The 9,826-nt window shown below is 36.3% G+C and overlaps 1 protein-coding gene across 1 annotated transcript in view; it reads right to left on the reverse strand.

Annotated features, from left to right (window-relative positions):
* Window positions 1-9,826, reverse strand: part of EVI5 (ecotropic viral integration site 5) — a 181,245-nt gene that overhangs the window by 102,333 nt on the left and 69,086 nt on the right. The window contains exon 10 of the mRNA XM_015560323.1: window positions 7,222-7,282. Coding sequence (XP_015415809.1) covers window positions 7,222-7,282 — 61 coding nt within the window. The remainder of the gene's footprint in view (window positions 1-7,221; window positions 7,283-9,826) is intronic.

Here is a 9,826-nt window from a genome sequence, read left to right on the forward strand (position 1 = left end):
TTTTTAAAAACATTCACCTGGACTTCCTTTCCCATCCCCTTTAAATCTTCTGAAATTCTGCTATAAATAAAAATTTAAGATTTTCCACCAAAGATCTACCGAAATGTCTTAATACCACTTTTTAAGTAAATCACTAATTCCTCATTTGTGTGATATCCACTTCCAACATGAACTGATAACTATAATAGACTTTATCAATTAGTAAAAACTACTTCAGGATTACCTATTAAATTTCGGAGTTTGTCTTTTTTTGGATTAGTTATCACAGTATTTTGGTCCCCCAAACCTCAACTATTAGTGTTCTAAATTAGTACAGAGACTAGGTTTTGAAGTTAGGCAGAGTTAAATTCAAATTCTCACTCTACAATTAACACCTGTGCATGTCATTTATTGTCTTAGACTCTCCATTTCTTCATCTAGAAAATTAGAGTAATAACCCCTACAATACTGGAAGAATTAAATAAGATAGCATAGTGCTTAACATATATATCAAACAATTGGTTAGTGATGAGCATTGTTCATATTTTTAAAGTTAGGCATGAATATTTTTTATTACTTTCGTCTTTTACAATTATTCTTTAGATTGTTTACTTCTCTGGAATACTGCATGGAATTAAATTTGACTGGGTTTGTTAATGTGTATTTTGTGGGGAAATTAATGTGTTTATTCAGCTTGTAGTTATTTTTGTCTATCTTTTATTCATTTTTTAAAACACCTGTATGCAATGTTTTTCAGAGTTTATTTCTTAGGTTCTATCCTATTTTTCATTTAAGTTAGTCCTAGATATGCATTTATTTTTAGTTTACATGAAACTTCTTCACAGATATTTTTGAAATGTTTGTTGCTATTACATAGGAAAGTTAACATCTAAAATGCCTGATTTCTCACAAATTTTTGAGCATCTTTCTTTTTAATCACATTTTCTGAAACTAATTAAGAGTGTTTTCTAACTTTTAAGTAAAAAACACAGAGAAATATCAATAGACATGTACACTTTAAAAAAATTTTTTAAAGGCTTTTGACCTACCCAATTAGAAAAAAAAATTTAGACTTGAGAGTGAGAGCAAGAAGGAAATACCTAATGTTGGCAACATATTCGTGAAATGGAAACTCACTGCCAAGAAGGATACACTCTGGAAATATTTTTAAGGAAATTCAGGTAGTACATATCAAACATCTTAAAAATATTAATATCCTATAATCCTACTTTTTACAACTGGCTATAGAAATTCAAGGTACCAAAACAACTTTATATGCAACATGCTAACTCTAAGTATACATAAATAATGAAAAAAGTGAGAAACGTCCTAAAATAGGAAAATCTTGGATTTGAAGAACCCACTCTTGAATCATCTATTTTTTCCAACATACTTATTTTATGACATAACCCAGTTCAACAATCCTTCTCATAGGGAGAATCCTGTGATTCCCATCAACTTTTCATCGTTCCTCACTCACTGATGTCCTCTCTTCTCTCTTTCCAAAGTTTAATTTCCAATCACTGTAGACTTTCCCTTGCTTTTATCCTCCCTTCCCTATCTCTTTCTTAGTAGTTAGTATACTTGTCTGATGAAACCACTACTCTGGGTCAACATACTAGTAGTTAGTATACTTGTCTGATGAAACCACTACTCTGGGTCAACATACTGACAACTCTGTGTCTGCATCTATGCTGGAAAATATGACCAAAGAGAAACATAAACATGTTGCTTATTTAAAATTAACAATCACTAAATTCATTTGGACTCTTAATGTATCCCAGCAATAAATATGTATTTACATATTTATTTACATAAAAAACAGCAAATCTCTAACCCACTATCATTTGATAATCTTGCTTAGTATTTCACTGAAAACATTATAGCAGTCAGAAGAAAACTCACAAACTCCCACAACCACATCTTACATTTTACCTGTGTTTTTGTGCATACGTTTTCCTTTCTCTCCTGTTATTGTGGATTAAGCATCCATGTTAATAGACCAAGTTAAGTCTCCAACCCATACCCTCCCAACACCAGCAATTATCTTGTTATTCATACATCAATTTTTCCTATTTATTACCATAATAATGTGCTTAATAAAAAATGTGTTTACTTCTACATTAAAAAAAGAAATACAAAAAAAAAACAACATAACTACCTTCTACTCTTTTCTTTTGGCTTCTAGGGACTCTGTCTCCCTGGAGTTCTGTTTTGCTGCATTAGCCTCATCTTCCTAATTTTAAATGTTGGCTTACTCTAAGGCTCAATTCTTGAACTCTCTTCTCTATTTTATCTATTTAAGAATTTCTGGCCTTACCCAGGGTACAAATACAAATTTTTTAAAAATACATTTTTTATTGATTTCAGAGAATAAGAGGGAGAGATAGAAACATCGATGAGAGAGAATCATTGATTGGCTGCCTCCTGCACGCCCCCCACTGGAGATTGAGCCTGCAACCTGGGCATATGCCCTGACTAGGAATTAAACCGTGACCCCTGGTTCATAGGTTGACACTCACCACTGAGCCATGTCAGCTGGGCAAAATACAAATTTTAAGGTATATATAGGAATGTATACGCCCTTTAAATTGAAAATGTACCTGTTTCTCTGGAAGGTAGTTAAAAAGTATAACCTTTGCTTAGTGATAATGAGATTCCCAAGTAATCTCATTCACTCTCATGGCATTATCATGTCAATAACTGCCCAATTTGTATTTATACTAGAGGCCCAGTGAATGAAATTCGTGCATGGGTGGGGTCCCTCTGCCTGGCCAGCAATAGGGGCCAATCAGGGCCATCTCGCCCAGTCCCCATAGGGACCAATCAGGGGAGGGACTGTGGGAGGGCTCCAGGGTGTGTCTGGCGCCATCTCACCCAGTCCCAATTGGCCAAACCCCAGCAGCAAGCTAACCTACCAGTCAGAGCATCTGCCCCCTGGTGGTCAGTGCACATCATAGCGACCGGCCAGTTGACCACTCAGTTGGACACTTAGCATATTAGGCTTTTATATATATAGATTGAGTTTGTCCTCTCAACTCTAACTCTGAATATTCAAGGGGCTACTCAAACATCTCCTGGGCATCTCATACTTTTAAAATATGCAAAATTAGCCCTAACCGGCTAATTAGCTCAGTGGATAAAGCGTCGGTTTGCGGACTGAGGGGTCCCAGGTTCGATTCCAGTCAAGGGCATGTACCTTGGTTGCGGGCACAACCCCAGTGGGGAGTGTGCAGGAGACAGCTGATCGATGTATCTCTCTCATCAATGTTTCTAACTATCCCTCTTCCTTCCTCTCTGTAAAAAATCAATAAAATATACTTTTTTAAAAAATATGCAAAATTAGGTTCCTGGTATTTCTTCCCAAACAGGATTCTCCTGCAGTCTTCACCATCTCAGGTAATGGGAACTCCATTTTTCTAATTGCTCAGGCCAAAATGCTTAATTCCTGTCCCTCTAATATCTCTACATTCAATCTGTCAGCTTTACCTTTAAATTTCTCCCAGTTTTCAATTTAAACACTACTATTTTGTTTTTCATACCTTAAGGTATTTTGTTCTCCTATTTAACACTTATCATTATCTAAAATACTATACATTTTACTTTTCTGTTTACTGTCTGATTTCTGTACTAAAATGTAAACTCCATGAGGGCAGGAATTGGTTTGTTTCATGAACACATCTCAAGTGCCTAGAACAGAGCTTGAACATGTAAGTTGGCACTATAAATATCTGTTGAATGAATGACATTAAATAAATTATGCTACTGCACCCCCACTATATATTATTATTCAGACATTAGTTTTTTAATAAAAAGTTCATAAAATGAGCATCCAAATCCTTCTTACATTACCTACACATTAAAGTCTCTCTTGGAAAGCATCACAGTGTATACACTGAAGAACCTATATGGGCCTTAAAAAACCAAATCAGAGTTGAAATTCTTAACTTTTACCATTTTCGAGCAATGTGGCTACTATCATATTATTTGAGCTCTCTGGTGCTTAGTTTCTTCATGAAAAGATGGGAATAAGAAACCTTTCAAAATACTATTCTAAGAATGAATGGAGATAATGCATGTAGATGACCTCTCATATATTAAATGTTGAATAAATGTAACTGTCAATACGAATACCTCACATTGCTGAAAATAATTACTGAATGACTTAGATATTTGTCATGACTTCTTTTTTATGTCAGGCAATAGATGCACAAGTGTTTTTATATTATTTTCTGTTTTTCAACATATATGGACTATTTCTTAATTTTTGAAATTTAAAAAATGTTAATTTCTGATTAAAAATAAGTCAGGATTTCTAATATCTCCCATTGCAAAGAACAAATTTAAATATAAGTACTAGAGTTCATATGTTTATCTTAAGTAGAAGACAAAGCTTTTTCTTTTTTTCTTTATTAATTTCAGAGAGAGGGGAGAGGGATAGAAACATCAATGATGAGAGAATCATTGATGGCTGCCTCCTGCATGCCCCCTACTGGGAATCAAGCCCGCTACCTAGGCATGTGCCCTGACAGGGAGTCGATCCATGACCTCCTGGTTCATGGGTTAACACTCAACCACTGAGCCACAATGGCCAGGCAAGGTGTTTCTTTTTTAAAGATTTGTGGGTTACCTTAATATAAGCTATAATTTTAAATTTGTACCTCCTTCCTTTCAGGTGGAACATCAACAGATTAGAAAAAGATACTGATAAAGATGTTTCCATTAACAAAAATTTCACACAGTAAAATATGAGATTCTCCATATGAAAGCATTATTATAAAAATCTTCCTAAATATATACATATATCAAACACTTTCTCAGAGAAGGGGTAAAAATACTTAAAAATTACATCTTTACCAGGAAGGTGACCAACAGATATAATTCTTAGAATAAAAGGTCACCAACCCAAAGGTCTTAGAATTTTAATTAAAGTAAAGAGAATGGAAACCTTAAAAATACTGCATAATATCAAAGGCTGTTTGTTTTTGCTTCCATATTAAAGCATCAAATAACTTGATCATACTATGTGCTTGTGTAGAGAACAGTATAAGACTATGTCCCTGAAGGCTTTTGAGGAGAACCAAGATAAGAAAGTACTAGTTTAACAGAACTCATTCCCTCGTAAAAGGAACCTCAGAGAGAAGGGGAGAGAGTAAGAAAGTGGCATATCTCATTTTACAGAAAGGCTCATATAATACATGGCTAGTTAATTGTAAATAAGGTGATCATTTGATTATGACTGATCCAATAAACAAGGTGGTCATCTGATTATGACTGGCATGAGTTGCCAGGTCCAAGTCAAAGCCAGACATACCAAATTTTAAGTGAAAAAAGTTCAGTCACACAAAAATTGTTTGGCTTTGTCGTTTGGTGGCGGGGTAGGGGAACATGAAGAGTGAAAAAAGAGATGGATATGGTATAAGAGTAAGAAAGAACTCTGTGTAAACAAGATTTTATAAAAAGAACAGACTACCTTTGAGATCAGCATACTTTATTTACCTGATATGTCCCACTAATATTTTTAATTTTCTTTTCCAGATTCTCTTCTAATAAATAACTTTATGCCATCTGTTTTTGCCTAAGACACATGGAGCTGGCAAGCAAAAGTATTTTGTGAGGTAACTGAACTATAACTTCCCCCAAAAAAACAAAATTTGAAAAAAACTGCAAATATAGGCTTAAATCTGCAGTTACCTTTTTGAAAGGTTTTTTGTTATTTCTACATTCATGGGACTTAATTTTGGAAAAAATTTCAAGAGCAAGAATTGTTCATAGACCTGAGATTATTGTTTCCCACAATAACATAGCATGATGAAATGAACAGGATGGCTTCCCCATCCTCAGATTCTTGATTTGCAGTTCCGAATATTCCTGGTATGCGATAACCCATGCTCTTTCCCCACTCATCAGGATGACGTACTTTTTACTTTCAGTAGGTTGAAGTAGAGGGTATAATTAATTTACCCTTACTCATGGTACCTAAAAGAAAAGCAAATGGTAGAGTAGCAGTTGGATGATAGAATTTTAAAAAGGATGGAAAAAACATCCACAGGGATCTTTCTGTCTATGTCTGTCTCTCTGTCTTAAACATGTAGAAGTATCTATTTCCAATTAATAAGAATAAGGGGAAAAATGGAAATAAACAATCTAGAGAAGGGAGTCAAAGTTGATAAGAGAGGTCACATGGAAAAATAGGGGAGACTGTCTCCCAGGAGGCTTTTTGAGGAGGATCATGGCAAGAAGAAATACTAAAAGAACCCATTCCCTTGTATAAAGGACATGTAGGGTGTGAGTACTACAGTGGTACTACCGAGGCTGAACTGATACATGGCTGATTAACTGTGAATAAGGAGGTCATCTAATGCCCTGCCAGATCCAAATAAAAAAATCAGACAGACACACCCAAACCCAGAGGGTTTTTTTAAAAGTGGAATCACTCAAGAAATACTGTTTTATCTTGTTTCTTTGCAGGGTGGGGGGAGGGGGGAGGATTGAGAGATAAGAAATTGGATCAGCCAGTCACTGAGTTCCTTCACTAACTCATCCTCCTACTAATCATCCCCATCCTAATGTATCAGCATAAAAGCCAATAAAACTTGCCTTAACTCCCAGCTCAAACAATGACAAAGATCCTCAACCTAAAAATGTCTGGCCTTACAGGGGGTACAAATAAGAATTTTAAGGTACATAGAGAAATTTATATGTTCTTTAAATTGAAAATCTACCTGTTTCTCTGGAGAGTAGTTCAAAAGTGTAACATTTCCTTAGTGATGAAAAAATTGAATTAGCCAAAGCTTTCTGCATTTCTAAAGCAGCCATAATTAGTTCTAGTGCAATGAGTTGTTCTATTTAGTCTACCTTAGGCTATAGTGCTGTTAGTGTCAGCATACTGTGGATTATCTTCTCTGCAACTTTAAAATATCCTTAAATGGAATAATTATCTTACCCATAGAAGTATTTTCTCCTGATGACCCACCAACATATCTAGTAAAAGGGAAGAGTTGCTCTCTTTTACACTAGAATGAAAACCACCCTGGTCACATTATTCTGCTTTTTGAAACATCTACTTTTAACTACAATTAGTGGGACAGAAAATAAATTTATCAATAAATAAATACAAACATCATTGCTAAATGTGCTATAAGTAATAAAAAATATATTAACATAACCTAACATCTCTTGCCAAATAACTGACTTCCATCAATGTATGTGCTGTACTTTTAAAAGTCCTGAGATGCTTACTTTAATTTCAACTTGCTCTTCCATTTCTTTAGTTTTTATTGTAGTGTATTCCTTTTCAAGCCTAAGAAGAAAGAAAGGTGTATTTTCATTCAAAAGTAGTTATTAAATTATAAAGTTTAACACTATATATTAACACAAAATATAATTTCATTACGTTCCCCCAACTTATAAATTGAGATATTTAATGAGAAAAATCATTCAAATAGTTACATAAATTCTTACAAAATTACTTCAAAAATAAGAGAAATAAGAACCATACAAAAGTAAATTTTAGAACAGCAATTTTCAACCCTTTTCATCTCATGGTACACATAAACTACTAAAATTCTGCAACATACCAAAAAAACACATGTCCTGCTAATCTGACAAAAAAAAGGTATAATTTTGACTTACAAAAAATAATAATAATTATCTACCCTTTTTCCTCCAAAGTAACTTTTTAAAAAATCAGGTGTCTATACTTGTATATAAGGATTTCTGGTACCAAGAATTAACCAATCAGACACAACTTTATTATGCAACATGACCAATAAAAGCAACTCTATTATATGACCTATATATTTATAGCTCAAGGTAGAGCATTCACACCAGATAGCTACTGTTGTGTTGACTGTTGCAATTTTTTTCATTCGACAATCTAAGGGAAAAGAGGTCAGTACCCCCGACTAAATAGTCAGGTATTACATGTTTTAAAATTTTTTGTGACACACAGGTGGAAAATCGCTGTTTTAAAAAGTAAAATATATAAGGCACCAAACAGAGAACTAAGTGTTCAGTTTCAATTCAGCACTGAACTTATACAAAAGAACTACCCATCCTCCCGCCTCAAATTCAAATACATCTATAGAGTTCAACCAAAGAGATCTTAACCAAAAAGAAAAACTTAATGACAGGGATACAATGCATTGTTACGCGAATTCATCTTTGTGCAAAACTCTCAGGCCCTAGCCTATTTTGCTCAGTGGTTGGCATTGGCCTGCAGACTGAAGGGTCCAGGTTTGATTCCAGCCAAGGGCACAAGCCCAGGTTGTGGGCTCGATCCCCAGTGTGGGGCATGCAGGAGGCAGCCGATCAACGATTCTCTCATCACTGATGCTTCTATCTCTCTCCCTCTCCCTTCCTCTCTGGAATCAATAAAAAAATATATTTTTTTAAAAAGCTCAGAATGAGCAACATTAAACTGATGAACAACAACATATCCAGAGATAGAGAAGCATCGATCAGACCATCAAACCTCAGAGGGAAGGTAGGGGATCAACCAAAGGACTTGTATGATTAAAAAAAAAAAAGCTCAGGAACCATGGAGAACAAAACAGCACACAATTAAATCAAGCACAAGAGAAAATGATACAATAAAGAGACACAGTAAACAAAAGATGTATGAGGCTGTTGCACAGGTGTATGTCTGAGGCATAACGTGGCATGTTTTCTTTTTTATAAATAGAAAGCATGCATTCTAAAATAATAGTAAAGCAAATATATAAACCAGTAACATAGTTGTTTACTATCATTATCAAGTACTATGCAATGTACATGATTGTATGTGCTATACTTTTATAAGACCTGCAGTACAGATTTGTTTACATCAGCATCAACACAAACACATGGGTGACGCACTGTACAATTATGTTACCATGGCTACAACATCACTAGATAGAAAATTTTCGGCCCCATTATAATCTTACTAGAAGCCCGTCGGGGTGTCCCTCAGCCCGGCCTGTACCCTCTCCAATCTGGGACTCCCTCTCACAATCCGGGACCACTGGCTCATAACCGCTCGCCTGCCTGCCTGCCTGCCTGATCACTCCCTAACTGCTCCCCTGCCGGCCTGATTGACGCCTAACTGCTCCCCTGCCAGCCTGATCACCCCCAACTGCCCTCCCCTGATGGCCTGATCACCCCCAACTGCCCTCCCCTGCCGCGACCCACCTCCTCCGCTGCCACCGGCACCCGCCTCCTCTGCGCGAGGTGGCAGAGACGCAGAGACTGGCCTCCTCCGTGCCACGGGGAGCCGCGGGAACCCCAGGCCTCACCGTGCAGAGCGGCCACTGGGCCCCACCTCTGCTTGTGGCAGCCATCTTGTAACGACATCACGCGCAAGAGCGCGAGGACCACCCAGGCTTTTATTAGTATAGATGGGATCACCTTCATAAATTTGGTCCGTTGGTGACCAAAAACATGGTTATCTGGCACATGACTGTATTAAAATTAACTAACATATTTATAATGGGGAAAGGGGACAACTCTATCTAACAAAAGAATTCAAATTAATAAACATAGAAGGAATGAGGCAAATACAAAAATCACCATTAGCACTCCACACCAGTAACTGCCACAGGCAAAAAAAATCAATGAATTCTAAAATTAGTGAATAAAACCTTAAGCTAGTTTCAAAGCAACTGTCCAAAAATATCTTATCTAATAGTAGACAAACATGGTAATTAACTGTACTTCCGACACGCTTCCCATTGGCTAATCAGGGTGATATGCAAATTAACTGCCAACCAAGGTGGCGGCCAGCAGCCAGGCAGCTGAAGCGAACAGGAGGCTTGCTTGCTCCAGTGATGAAGGAAGCCAAGGTTGCCCGCTTGCTGCTGCCGGCCTC

The sequence above is a fragment of the Myotis davidii genome, unplaced genomic scaffold (genome assembly GCF_000327345.1).
Source record: "Myotis davidii unplaced genomic scaffold, ASM32734v1 scaffold674, whole genome shotgun sequence".
Classification (NCBI taxonomy): domain Eukaryota; kingdom Metazoa; phylum Chordata; class Mammalia; order Chiroptera; family Vespertilionidae; genus Myotis; species Myotis davidii.